This window comes from Bufo bufo, chromosome 3 (assembly GCF_905171765.1).
Source record: "Bufo bufo chromosome 3, aBufBuf1.1, whole genome shotgun sequence".
Lineage (NCBI taxonomy): Eukaryota > Metazoa > Chordata > Amphibia > Anura > Bufonidae > Bufo > Bufo bufo.
The window spans coordinates 434,034,925-434,050,255 of NC_053391.1; the positions used below are offsets into that span (position 1 = coordinate 434,034,925).

At 43.3% G+C, this 15,331-nt stretch overlaps 1 protein-coding gene across 1 annotated transcript in view; it reads left to right on the top strand.

The window, feature by feature from the left end:
• The window catches only part of SEPTIN10 (septin 10), a 58,755-nt gene that overhangs the window by 19,966 nt on the left and 23,458 nt on the right, over positions 1-15,331 (top strand). The window contains exons 2-8 of the mRNA XM_040425008.1: positions 2,171-2,242; positions 2,343-2,457; positions 8,612-8,807; positions 9,893-10,079; positions 11,460-11,621; positions 11,839-11,935; positions 13,120-13,288. Coding sequence (XP_040280942.1) covers positions 2,171-2,242; positions 2,343-2,457; positions 8,612-8,807; positions 9,893-10,079; positions 11,460-11,621; positions 11,839-11,935; positions 13,120-13,288 — 998 coding nt within the window. The remainder of the gene's footprint in view (positions 1-2,170; positions 2,243-2,342; positions 2,458-8,611; positions 8,808-9,892; positions 10,080-11,459; positions 11,622-11,838; positions 11,936-13,119; positions 13,289-15,331) is intronic.

Below are 15,331 nucleotides of genomic sequence, written 5' to 3' on the forward strand. Positions count from 1 at the left end.
TGCTGCTGTCAGTGATGTGATGCAGGCCTCTTCCGGCCTGTGTCCCGCACTGTACGGCTCAGGAGATGATGTCATCGCGCCGCCTGTAGCCTATCAGAGAAACGGGCAAGGGAGACGCCTCTTCCCTGCTCCTCCGCACCATTCATCTGTATCGCTGTCCTGAGGACGGCGATACAGATGAATATGGAGATGAGCGCTTCCACAATGGAGGCGCTCATCTCCACTGCTGCCTCCGGACAGAACGGGCCCCGCTCCGCACCCCTCGCCCCTGCACCTTTGAAAACAGGCTGACAAATACCCAAGCGCCAGGACCAAATTCCTGATCGCCATGGCGCCTGGAATTTGTCGAGCCCTGCCTTAGACGTCTGTCAGACCACTGCAGGAACCATAGACATTGCATTCCTTTGATTTATCATGTCTATGTATAAATTATTTCCAATGGATAGGCAGCGTTGAGCTTTAGTGGCACCAATTACATTGAGATGGTGCTGGTCTCTAGAGGTGGAGCTGGGAGTATTGGGTAATCATTGTATCTTACAGTGGGTTGTGGGAGCTTTGTAGGCTTGTCAGTCACACAGTATCTATATATATCTATATAAATGGTTTGGGATTTCTAGTTCATGGTGACTGTCTATAGACATTTCAGGTTGTCATTGTTCGCACTCTGTGGAATGCAGATTTGTTCCCGGAGCTGTGAAGAAGAAGGTCAGTGGCATGAATGTATTTCCTGTCAGGCTTGCTAAAGACGTTACTGTTTCAGTCTCTGTTGGAATGAAGAGTAGCTGGAAGCCTTATTCACCAGGAACAAACAGACGTCTTTGTGTTAGTGAAGCTCCTAGGTGTGTGAGATCTTTCCTCAGGAGCCACTGGCTTCCTATGATAGTGATGGTAAATCATCGCAGAAGCTCTTCCCTTCCCATCTTGTTTCCTGCCCATGAGTCACTGAGAGCTTTGTTTTAGCGGACTGGATTTCAGTACTTTGTATGTTTTTTTTCCTCATAGATAAAGCAAAATTTGTATTATCCAATTTATGCTACTTTCACATTAGCGGCAGCCTTTTCCGGCAGGCTGTTCCAGCGGGTGAACAGCCTGCCGGATCCGTGCTGCCGCTAGTGCACACGTGCCGCCGGAGGTCTGCTCCGGCCCCATTGGCTATAATGGGGGCGGGCCGGAGGTCCGGCGGCAGCACAGCAAGAGCACAGAGGCGGATGGAATAAAACTACGACATTTGCATCTCTAAAGTCCATGGAATCCAAGTATAGTTGAGTTAGCTTTACATCATTTACTTTAGAAAAGGTAGAAGTTCAACTGGATAGTCTTTTGTTTCCCCCACAAGAAGACATTAGGTCATTGGAAGATTTAAAGGGGTTATCCCATGACTGATGTTAAAAATGAGACATCATATAGGACATGACAACCTCTTTGTAACAAAGCTAGAACCAGCCCTGTACCTCACATGGATCCAGAGATCTCCCCATTCATTGCTCTGCTAGATTTATATCAAGCTGACAGCTCTAGGGGAGGGTCTGTTCTGCTGCAGCTCAGGGGGCGTGTCCATGTTCTCTCTAGAAGGTCAAAGAAATTTAAAAAAATTAACTGCAGGTGGCGCTACACAGATACATTTTATTGAATAGCTCAGTGGCTATGCAAAAATTTTAATTACATGCAATTACACAAGTATTCAGATCCAGGGCCTGGTTTGAAAACTGTAGAATATTTTTCATGGGACAAACTGTTTAATTGAAATCAGGCCTCTGGTCTCCCCATCCCAGCATGCAGACTCTATAGACTTTATCACTATACACATCATTCATAAAATCTCACTCATGACATTTACAAATGCATTGAAAACCTTATTCCCTATTTGCTCCAGAAGTGACGCTTGTGTCTGCCTTTTTGCTATTTTTGTAGACATATTACATATGAAAAATGACAGGAAAACTATAAAATATAAAAGGTATGGCCTCATAGAGCAGCTGACTGCACGTCGGCAAGTCAAAACCACCTAGCAGCCAATGATCTCACCGTTTTATGGTAAACCATGGGTTGCTGTGGTGGGCTTGGCTTGGCCAATTGCAACCATCCGTGCCGTATGCAGTACCCTTTAACTTGAAATATTTTTAGCTTTGAAATATGTACGTAATGTTTAATAATTATGTTTTTACTATAGGTTCACCAATCCAGTTTTGGAATGAGGACCCCGCAAAGCCCCTCAAATGACTATCCCCGAGAGGGAAGAAATGTAAGTTCTCTATAGATACATTTCTCAATATTAAGACCATTTTATTTACCGTATATGTATTGATTTCTGTATAATCATGAAACATTTGTTTTTGGAGCAGAGTGAAAATGTCCGTTCATTAGCTCTGTCTGGTCATGTGGGGTTTGACAGTCTACCAGATCAGCTAGTTAATAGATCAGTCCATCAAGGCTTTTGCTTCAATATTCTATGTATAGGTAAGTCTATCTATCCATCTACACATTAGACTAAAGTCAACCAAACCCTGGAGCGGCTACCATGTAATGTGTCTTACCTGATCAGCTAACATTCTTTCAATAGATGATGGAGGAAAAAAGGATCGGTTATGTTAAAGGGAACCTGTCACCGGGATTTTGAGTATAGAGCTGAGGACATGGGTTGCTAGGTGGCCGCTAGCACATCCGCAATATCGATTCCCCATAGCTCTGTGTGCTTTTATTGTGTAAAAAAAACCGATTTGATGCATATGCAAATTAACCTGAGATGAGTCAGGGACAGGACTCATCTCAGGTTAATTTGCATATGTATCAAATATTTTTTTTTACACAATAAAAGCACACAGAGCTATGGGGACTGGGTATTGCGGATGTGCTAGCGGCCATCTAGCAACCCATGTCCTCAGCTCTATACACAAAATCCGGGTAACAGGTTCCCTTTAAAGAGGACCTTTCACCAGAATAAAACATCTAAACTAACTATACAGACATGTAGAGCGGCGCCGAGGGATCCCCCTGCACTTACTGTTATCCCCGGGTGCCGCTCCGTTCTCCTGTTATAGCCGCCGGTATCTTCATAGTTAGGCTCCACCCAGTGGAACCTGACGGCGTCTCTTTCTCCCATGCTGTAGCGCTGGCCTGAGAGAGAAAAAAACCTCTCAGGCTATGAGCTGAGCGCTGCGATTGGCCAGCGCTACAGCATAGGAGAAAGAGAGGCCGGCAGGTTCCACTGGGTGGAGCCGAACATATGAAGATACCGGAGGCTATACCGGGCGAACGGAGCGGCGCCCAGGTATAACAGTAAGTGCAGGGAGATCCCTGGGCGCCTCTCTACATGTCTGTATAGTTAGTTTAGATGTTTTATTCTGGTGAAAGGTCCTCTTTAATTTAAACATGACCAGTCCTTTATTTTCAAAGTAGGTAAGCTTCTGTGCAGAAGTGCCTGGCAGCATCTTAATTCTCTCCCCCCATTGAGAACACATACACGCTTGACCGAGGCATGTTGGTTGACAGCTACTGAAGTTATATGGACACATTAACTCTGCTCTATTTACCCAATTAAACACCAAAAAGACAAAAAGATAACTATATAAGCAGTCACACTTCCAGAATTGTAAAAACTGTACATTTTTATTGTTGCAAAAAAAAAGAAAAATTAACAGGGTTCTCTGAGATCGGAAACCCCTTTACATATGGGCAGGCAGGGTGCAGGGGTAAAAAAAAAATAGACTCCCCTATCGCTTGAGCTTTGATTCCACTGCCAAGCTCCCTTCTCCTTCATTTCTGGTTCACACTAGACAGGAAGTGTGTGCTGTCTACACATACATCACCGCCGCAGGCCAATAAGTCAGCGGTTGCAGCAGTCATGCGTCAAGGGGTCAGTGGTTGCAGCAGTCATGCTTACGGGTGTTGGACCCCCAACGATCTGATATGAATAGAAAAAAACCCGGACAACCCCTTTAACCCTTGCACTGTGTCTACACATATGAAAACGGGTTTGAGGTCTTGCAGAATCCCTTCAAAATTTTGCATACAGAAACACTGTGGTGAAGTTCAAAATAACCACCATTAACTAGTGCAGGGATTCCCTTCATTAATACATATGGCCTAGATCATAGCAAATAATAAATTTTTTCCCACTAAAGATGTAATAATACATAAAACATCACATAGCATGTCATAGATATCTAATGTATATTATATACCAAAAATTGGAATAAAGGGTAAAAAACTGAATGTGACATCCAGTACATCTAAGAACTATTCCGATACTAAATCCATGGAATGAATGGTCTGTAGGCCAGGGACCCACACCATACCATTGGTGGTCAAGCTAGCTTCCACAGGGATATATGCCAATATACCTGAGTATTAATGAGGGCAACCCCCCCAGACCCATACAGTGCCTGTGTAGTGGAACCAACCAATAGAAAAGGAAAACATTTACCTAATGAAGGCATCTACATTGCTTGGCACCAATATTAACATCATTTGTCTTACTTCAAGTCAAGATAAGGACATCAAGAAGGAAAAGCAACTAAGTGAAACAATATTTAATGTTCTGTGAAAAAAAATTAGCTGAACCCTTCTCCAGCCAGTATATAGTAGGGGTTATGGAGACATTCTATAAAGCCATTGCCGCCTTGTAAACAGGAAGAAGTCAAAAACTCACTGAAAAAAGTGGCCTAAACGGGGGAAAATGCTCCAAACCCAGACACTGTAGCGTGTCTATAACCGGGGAAGCAATTCCTCCGCATGCGGTCCGCAGATAACGGCAATCCCCAGCAAAAAATGCGTACATTGGAGGATGCCGGGGCGGACCGCATGCACCACAAGAACATCTTACACAAAATGATACATTGTGCAGATGAGAAAATATATAAATACAAAAATCACTGCAAAAAATGCACCAAAATGATACGCAACCTACAATAAAGGACAAAAACTCACTGAAAAAAGTGGCCTAAACGGGTAGAAATGCTCCAAACCCGGACACTGTAGCGCGTCTATAACCGGGGGAGCAATTCCGATATGGGCTCCGATATGTTCCTGACTGGAGTATATTGGCAAAGTTCTCAGCTTTTAACATCGGCCTGAGGAATGAGCTAGTATTGTCAGTTGCGTATCATTTTGGTGCATTTTTTTTGCAGTGAATTGTGTACAGGAAGAAGTCACCAACACCTGTGAAGTGAGATGTTTTTTTGGCCAAGTTTCTTTTCACATGTAAATGTTGAAACACTGACAGCACAAAACACAAGATGTTCCATCTTGTCAGCCTGACCCCAATTCCCATCTTGCCTTTTTTGTGACTCTAAGGCCTCATTCACACGAGCGTCATGTTTTTTGCCCAGATAAGGTGCGGGTGCGTTGCGGGAAAATGCGTGATTTTTCCGCGCGAGTGCAAAACCTTGTAATGCGTTTTGCACGCTCGTGAGAAAAATCGGCATGTTTGGTACCCAAACCCGAACTTCTTCACAGAAGTTCGGGTTTGGGTTAGGTGTTCTGTAGATTGTATTATTTTCCCTTATAACATGGTTATAAGGGAAAATAATAGCATTCTGAATACAGAATGCATAGTACAATAAGGCTGGAGGGGTTAAAAAAATAAAATGTAGCTCATCTTAATCCACTTGATCGCGCAGCCCGGCTTCTCTTCTGTCTTCTTCTTTGCTGTGCACAGGAATAGGACCTTTGATGACGTCACTGTGCTCATCACATGGTTCATCACCATGGTGAGGGACCATGTGATTGGATCATGTGATGTGACGTCACCACAGGTCCTTAGCCGGCAGCTCAACATTACAGAAGAAGACAGAGATCCGCAACTACGCGATCAAGTGGACTTGTTGAGTTAATTATATTTTTTTTTTAACCCCTACATCACTTTTTTACTTTGCATTCTGTATTAAGAATGCTATTATTTTCCCTTATAACCATGTTATAAGGGAAAATAATACAGATCGGGTCCCCAGCCCGTTCGTCACCTAGCAACGATGCGTGAAAATCGCACCGCATCCGCACTTGCTTGCGGATGCTTGCGATTTTCACGCGGCCCCATTCACTTCTATGGGGCCTGCGTTGCGTGAAAAACGCAGAATATAGAGCATGCTGCTATTTTCACGCAACGCACAAGTGATGCGAGAAAATCATCGCTTGTGTGCACAGCCCCATAGAAATGAATGGGTCGGGATTCAGTGCGGGTGCAATGCGTTCAACTCACGCATTGCACCCGCGCGGAATACTCGCCCGTGTGAAAGGGGCCTAAGGGTCCTTTCACACTAGCGTTATTCTTTTCCGGTATTAAGTTCCGTCCTAGGGGCTCAATACCAGAAATAAACTGATCAGTTTTATCCTAATGCATTCTGAATGGAGAGCAATCCGTTCAGTATGCATCAGCATGCTGCGGTATTTTCTCCATCCAAAACTCCGGAACACTTTCCGTAATGCCAGATCCGGCATTAATTTCCATTGAAATGTATTAGTGCCGGATCCGGCATTAAAATTGCCGTATTGACGGATCCGGTCTTCCAGTCTGCGCATGCGCAGACCTTTAAAAATGTGAAAATAATAAATACTGGATCCGTTTTTCCCCGATGACACCGGAGAGACGGATCCAGTTTTTCAATGCATTTGTCAGACGGATCCGGATCCGTCTACAAATGATATCCGTTTGCATACGGATTTCCGGATCCGGCAGGCAGTTCCTCACAACGCAAGTGTGAAAGTAACCTAACATTCAGAAAAGAAGTACATTTCTAGAAGTACTTGACTACCACAAAATATCACTGCTGAAGAATATACTCCCCGGATGATCCCATGCTGACATATAGGCTACACAGCAACCATAAAGTGCAGGCTGTTTCAGAAAACCTCTTTAAATATGCCCATTAAGCTAGGTTTATTTTAGCACTTTATGCTGGGATCCAGCAATAACAAAAGATATTTTACTACAATAGAATCTACAAAAAGAACACTAAAATATTTTCTATTGTTCCCCACAAGGCCTTGTTCACACACTAGGGAAAAAAAAAGTAATTTCTAGATGCCCCATGTAAATGACTTTATTTTTGAAAATACAATTCACAGTTTACGTTAAACATAGCAGGCTTTTATAGGGTTTACTATGTTTCTTACTTTTAGCTGCAGCATGCTGTAATCGTTGCAGTTGGTCATTGATTTTGACGGGGAAAAACCATAGCATTAGGGCTCATGCACACAAACGTATTTTATTTCCGCTTCCGTTCCGGTTTTTTTTGCAGACCGTATGTGGAACCATTCACTTCAATGGGGCTGTAGAAAATACAGAAGTTACTCCGTGTGCATTCCGTTTCCGTTTGTCCGCATGCCCGTTCCGCAAAAAAGTAGTGCATGTCCTATTATTGTCCGCAAATCGCAGTCCGAGGCCCCATTCAAGTCAATGGGTCCGCAAAAAATCCGGAACGCACACGGAACACATCCGTATGTCATCCGTATTTTGCAGATCCATACTGTAGAAATGCTATGCCCAGCCCATATTGCTCATGTGTTTGGTGATTAATAAGTTACTGTTTCTGTATACGATGCGCAAAAAACGGATCAAATATGGAAACCATACGGGTATGTTTTGTGCAATAACAGAACGAAAGAGGACTTAAATCAGAGAGAAAAAACCTCAGATACGGAATCAGTGAAAAACGGACCGCAAAACAACAACAGTCGTGTGCATGAGCCCTTAGGCTGAATTCACACGTCCGTGAAACACGGTCCGTGAGATACCGGACTGGCATCCTGCTTAGTGCGTCACTGGTATAGATCATACGAGTGTATTACTGTACTGCAGGGGCGGCACAAAGAGCACGGCGTCATAGCAACCAATGACGCTGTGCGCTCCTGCACTAAGCAGGATGCCAGTCCGGTATCTCACGGACGTGTGAATTCAGCCTTAAATCACGTGTAAAAACTGCCTGCTGTACACAAGGGAGCACCAGTCCAGTTTTCAGTGCAGGATTCTCCTTATACGCAAACAGGTAGAGACTTATCAGTGAAGCCAAGATGTGCCTGAACTCTTTTCCCCGTCCCTGGTTTACAAAGGCCGCAGCATTTCAGATAGCACTCTATGGGATATTTAAAGGGGCGTTCTCGGATTTTGATATTGATGGCCTGTCCTCAGGATAATCCATTAATATCAGATCGGTGGAGGGGGGGTCTGACATTTCACATTCCTTCCACTCAGCAGACGTCGGTGCTGGAACTATATAGCTATGTCCATTGTGTAGTGGGAACTGCAGGGCTGCTCTCATTGAAGTGAATGGAAGCTACCAGATCGGTCCTGTACACAATGGACAGAGCTGTGTACTTCTAGCACCATCTTTTGGCGCAGCGCTACAACTAAACATCTGATTGATGGCGGTGCAAGATGTTTGCCACTGATCTGCTACTGATGGCGTATTCTGAGGATAGTCTGTCAGTATCAAAATCCTGGAACAAATGCTGTCGCTGACTCAGGCAACATGAACCTGATGAGAGGTTCCCATTAAAAGCCTGCATTTCAGTAAATATATAAATGATCAGATCCCTAGTCCCACGGAGATCCAGTCTTGATATTTAGGATTATTACATACTCACTGTACTATTGATCTGCTGTGTTTTATTTTAGGGGAGACTGGAATAGGCAAATCCACACTGATAAACACCCTGTTCAATACTAATTTTGAAGAAAATGAATTCAGTCATTATGAGCCTTCCGTAAAATTAAAAGCACAAACGTATGACCTTCTAGAGAGCAATGTGCGCTTGAAGCTGACGATTGTGAATACAGTGGGCTTCGGGGACCAGATAAATAAAGAAGACAGGTTTGTGGAGCATTACTTGCCTTGTATACTCATAGTGGGAAAATGGCATGAACTCAGATCTGAATACATGCATGCCTATGAAATAGCAATGTTGGAGCATCATCTCTGTTTTTCATTATGCCATTCCTGCATGTAACCATGGGGCATGTCACTACACTGGTATAGTCACACACGGCAGATCGGTTACAGACATTTCTCTGACTGTCCTATTTGTCTGAATGGGGATCCCAAAAATCCATGTGCTTGCTGCTGAAACAACCTCATTCAGATTTATGGGACAGATTGTCAGTTGCACAACTTTCAGCAGCGTAGGACCGTACTCCTAGAACACACTTCATTGTGTTACACGCAGTCATCAATTTAGAGGAAAAACACAAGGTAGAGTTCTAAAAAAAGATGCACCAGCATTGTTTTTTCATGGTGAAGATAACATTTACTAAAACACAGTTGAGCGGAATTATAGAAGAGCAGACAGGTCCTTTTTGAATAGTTTTTTGGTCTTATCATTGTATAATGTTTTTAACTTTCTGATCCTCAGGATAGGTCATCAATATCAGATCGGCGGGGGTCTGACACCTGGAACCCCTGCCGATCAGCCTTTATTAAGAGAAGGCATGCGCTCTGCGCACTTGCCGTCTCCCTTCTCGCTTCCTGCTCGCTGTTGACATAGAAGCGGCAAGCAAGAAGAGAGACAGGAGACGGCACACGTGCATGGCGCGTGCCTTCTCTTCATACATCTGATTGGCGGAGGTGTCGGGTGTCAGACGCCCGCCGATCTGATATTGATGACCTATCCTGAGGATAGGTCATCAATATTAAGAACCTGGAAAACCCCTTTAAGGAGGTTTTCAGGTAGGATAGGCCATCAATATCTGATCGGTGGGGGTCTGACAGATGTTTTGGTCGGGAAAGGCTTATTATGCCCCCAAATGAACCTGCACATCCTTCTCTATTCTACAGTCAGTTGTATGGTGAATAGATGCAGATAGCAGCACCCATTGGGCAGACTGGGGCCTCTTTAGTCATCTTTTGAGGTAGCCTTTTCTACTGCATTGTATTGTATAATTTTTTTTATTTTTTTCCAGCTACATGCCCATCGTCGACTATATTGACACACAGTTTGAAGCCTATTTACAAGAAGAGTTAAAGATAAAGAGACTATTATACAGATACCATGACAGCCGAATTCATGTGTGCCTTTACTTCATCTCTCCCACTGGCCATTCCCTCAAATCTCTGGATCTTATAACCATGAGGAAGCTGGACAGCAAGGTACTATTACTTGATGTTTATCACCTGGAATATTGAGGCTTAGGCCAGACACAGACGAACGAGTTCAATGGAAGAAACACGCTGCGTGTGTAAGCATGATTTCCCATTCTGACCTCTGCTTCTCTGACGGGATCATATGGCATTATAATAATTTATAATGCTGTGTGTACCTGTCAGAGCTATATCTGCTGAATTACACTGACAGCATTATGTCAGAACAATTCAATAGATTTGAGGCTTGGCAGGAACACACAGCATTATAAAGCATTGTAATGCCGTGCGATCCTGTCAAAGAAGCAGAGGTCAGAAGTGTTTCTTCCATTGAACTCGCTCGTCTGAGTCTGATCTAATACTTCATTGACCGATAAATATATTTGTAATAAAAGTGGGAAGCCAGGCATTTTGTTGGAGAATCCCACTGATTTAGACAGGCACCTCCAACTGGACCTCGTAAACCCTTAGCCAAGGGCTGCCATTGGGGTTTGAGGATCTGACAGGATAGAATTTTTCATTTGAAGCAATTTGATAGATTCAGAGATATGTGGTGCCAGAGGATCTTGCCAGTTCCCTGTCTGATTCCACTGAAGAATCGGTCATGTTAACCCTCAATATTCATGCGCTGATGTCTCACTCTGCCCACCCTCTGCTGATGAACAGCTTTCTCCCTATACTGTGCATAGGAAGAAAGCTGCCTATCAGCAGCAAGGGGGTGCCGTCAGCTCATGAATCTCAAGAACTACAGATCACTACTGGGCTATGGCTTAGGAAAAACAGTGATTATATGAAAACTACAGTAAGTGACACACAGCTATAATCAGGGCCTCAGAGAGGACAGCATACACCTGATGACAGCTTCCCTTTACATACAGTTGAAACTCGAAAAATTTCAATATCGTGCAAAAATTCATTTATTTCAGTAATGCAACTTAAAATTTGAATATTGCGAAAAGGTTCAATATTCTAGGCTGAAAGTGTCACACTCTAGTCAGCTAATTAATCCATACCCCCTGAGCAAAGGGTACCTCAAAATTGTGACTTTGGGGTTTCATAAGCTGTAAGCCGTAACCATCCAAATTATAACAAATAAAGGCTTGAAATATCTCGCTTTGCATGTAATGAGTCTATCTCATATATTAGTTTCTTCTTTTAAGTTGCATTACTGAAATAAATGAACTTTGCACGATATTCAAATTTTTCGAGTTTCACCTGTCATGCAGTGCAGCTTCTAGAACTTTGTGGTCACACATCTGTCAGTGAAAACAGAGAGTCCATCTTCCTATGGAGCAAAGCAGGGAGGTGTTGCATTCTTTACACTGAATCTCCGTCCAGGTGTCTACGTGAGCGTCTTTTATCTCACATGTGGAATGTGCTCTTTCTCAGGTGAACATCATACCTGTTATTGCTAAAGCAGACGTGATCTCAAAGTCGGAACTACAGAAATTCAAAGCCAAGCTGATGAGCGAGTTGGTCAGCAATGGTGTGCAGATTTACCAGTTTCCAACTGATGATGAGACCATCAGCAAGCTGAATGCCTCAATGAATGTAAGACCCTCTGTCATGTCGTTTTGACTTTTTCTCCAGTCTTTGGCTGTATGGTATGTGTAAGAACAAGTCTCAGGATCTCATCCTTTAGCATACCTGAACAAGCAGAACTTTTCTCTGCTATTGTTCTGTAAGATGCAGAGACTGGATGCATGAGAACTTGAGATGGCTTCACATGTATGTTCATTTGCCGATTATGTATTTCTGCTTACTCCAGACACAGCTTCCTTTTGCAGTGGTGGGGAGCATGGAGGAAGTTAAGATTGGAAACAAAATGGTAAAGGCTCGGCAGTATCCGTGGGGTATTGTGCAAGGTAAAGAAATCCACCTTCTTTATGTTTCATAGATATAAAATAAAGGTTGGGTTTTGTATCAGTTTGGATGACACTGAATTACATTGTATAGTTGGGGATACCAGTGCACCCTGCTTTGCTGCTGTTATAATGAGCATGCTTTTACCTAGGGCAAAATGTTCCATAGATTGAGTGTAACTGGTTTCAGTTTGCAGAGTAAACCACAATTTCAGGCCAATTATTGGGAATACGAATGCTTGTTTCCGATAATTGGCTTGTATAATTGAGCTGCCAATGAATGAGCAAGCAGTATTTTGTCGGCTGATCATCTCGTTGTGTAATCAGGGATGTGGTGCTGCTCATAATGAATAGAACAGAATAAGGGAGGAATGGCTATGGTAGCAAGCGTTCCTCCCACATTCAGTATTTATTAGCCTGTGTAATCAGGCCGATGCAAATGAGTGCCGACGGATGTGTTATTTTACATAGGCGCTCACACATGCCCGAAGATCAAGCAGCGTAATACCTCCCTAAAACCCATTAAATATCTTGTATAATTAAATGTCTGCAGCAAACAAATGACTTTCCTAGCAACACAATGGGGGTCATTTCTTATACTGAAATATGCCTAAATTAGGCGTATTTCAGGCACAGATGGCGCCGCTATCTGCCACTTTGCCCCGCTCACACCTGTTTTAGGCGTAGAAAAAGGTCTAAATGTAAGACAGCTTCCTAGTTGTCTTACATTTAGAACTGGCGCTTGACTCGCCGAAGTTATGGAGAGGCCTGCACCTCTTCATAACTTTAGTGCATCCTCCTTCAGCTGTGGGGCTTTATTAAGACCAGCGTCTAAAACGCTGGTCTTAATAAATGTGCCCCGATGTCCTTAGGAAGGTTATGCAAGGTAAACAGCCTAGCAACACATTTACCACTGATATCAAGTGCAGTAAGTCTTGCCTTCATTGATATTTAACAGATGAGGAATGCCTTCTGCTTTTAATATAGTGTGGCCATAATCTGCCACTGAAATGCAACATATACAGTATACATTCTCTGGGGGCTATATTCACACAGGGCAGATTTGTGAAAATCAGTTTCATTGATCTTACTGAATGGAGATGTTTCTGCAGCATGTGCATGGCTTTCTGCAAAAAAGTGTAGTGAATTCATCTGGCTGATAATTTTGTCTGTAATTTTCTCGCTAGTGGAAAACGAGAACCACTGTGATTTTGTAAAGTTGCGTGAAATGTTGATTTGCACTAATATGGAGGACTTGAGGGAACAGACTCACAGCAAGCATTATGAACTGTATCGCCGCTGCAAGTTGGAGGAAATGGGATTTCAAGACATGGGTCCCGGAGATAAGCCAGTAAGGTAGGTGTTTGATTTAAAATGTTTTACTATGAAATTCTGTTGTGGTCATGCCTCTTAAGCTTATATTACACCTGCAGATTTTGTAGGTGACTGTCGGGAGGGAAGCGTTCCTTCCCGACAGTCACCTGCTTGTTAGAGGAGGAGACCACTGCTATTACATGCAGCGATCTCCTTTTCAGTATGAGGAGGAGCGATCACTAATGCCATCGTTCATCCCCATACTGAATCACTGTTTGCCGGCAGAAGATGTGATTGCACAGCACCTTCTGTCACCGGCAAACAATAATTTTAAACTTCCTAAAAGATTACAATTACCTGATGAACGAGAGTTTGCTTGTTCATTGGGAAATTGGCGGCAGTGTTACACTGCCAGATCATCGCTAACGAGCGTTCCAGTGAACACTCGTTAGCGATGATCTTCAGTATTATCTGCAGGTCTAATATAAGCTTAACTTTAGTAGTTCTATTGCTTTGTTTTCTGGTTTGGTAATATGTGATATAAAGCCAGCATTCATCCTGTTTTTAACAAATCATCAAAAATAAAAAGAGCCAAAGTGTTCCACTTTTATACTTGAAACATCACTCGCAAGGATTACTGTGACACGGACCTTTTATTAAGAAGGTGTACTATGTATGACAAGAACACTCCCAAACCTTGTAATACAGGTAAAAAAGGTAATAAAATTCAGTTTATGCAGTTCATGATTGAGCATGTCAGAAATAAATGCACTAAATGCCTAATGGCAGTCTGCCTAGTTATCTGCGGAGTTATCTTCAGTGTTCTTGGATTGCTTTTGTGGAGCCTGAGGGGGCAGTCAGCACGTTAATAATTACATCTCCACATTCTGCACAGTGGCTAATGGTGGATTTTGACGGGACTATTCTGCAGACGATCGTCGGGAAGGAAGTGTTCCTTCCTGACAGTCGGCTGCTCGATCAGTGAAGGAGGCGATCTCCTCCACAGTATGAGGATGAGGGATTGCTATTGCGATCCCTTGTCCTCATACAGAATCATGGTTTCTGAGCAGATCACTGTTTAGACCACATGATCTGCTGCCCAGAAACTATGATCGGTGGTGCCTGCATGAACGACAGGGTCACCCGATAAACAAGCGTTTTGTTCTTTCATCGGGTGATCGACGGCACATTTACACGGGCAGATTGTCTGGATAATCTGGACGATTATTGGATCATGTAAATGTAACTTAACCCCTTGTTAAGCCGACACATTGACATGTCCATGGTTGGCTATATACCTTCCTCTAATCTTATCTGGACTGGCATTGTATACCTTTGGGTTGGTTGTATTTTACATAAAATACTAATACTATTAGGAAATTGCTGGGGTGATCCAAGAATACAGCTTGGCATCTGTGGGCTGAGTAAAGGCCCCCATATACATATACACATCAGCCGAACTCACCGAGAATGGTGGGTTTGGCCAACACTCTAATGTGTGTGGAAAGGTCCCAACTCTGCCTCTACAGGGAGAAAAGGATGGGGCCAAATGATTGTTTTCACCCCATCCTTTTGTTCTCCTGGGAGATAAGCTTCCCCCAGAAGTGACTGGCAGCGTCTTAGTCTGCTCTCTTCATAGACTACACGTTCAACAGAGCTGGACGTGTATGTGTATGGTAGAAACTAGGGAGAAATAGCTGATTATTAAATGTGTATGGCCACATAAGATACCTGTCGGCCGAACGCTCTTTCAGTCGACAGCTATCTCACCTACCGAGCGTGCATGTGTTCTGAACAGGAAGAGGAGGAATAAGCTGCCGCCAGACTACTCTGATGAAAAAGATCAAGCATGCTGAAATCCAACAGTCCCATCCTCATCTCTTCCCATATCTGCCATCAGAAAATAGACAGGAGACCCCCGCATACTCATAAGATGGTCGGACCGTTTAATGTGTATGGTCAGCTTAAGGCAAGCTGAATTCTGAGATTTACAGCAGTCTGTAGTCTGCAAGTATTGCAGATAGTCTGAAACATCGTAACTCTCAACCCAGCATTGTGTGCAAACTGCAACCCAACAACATTCAC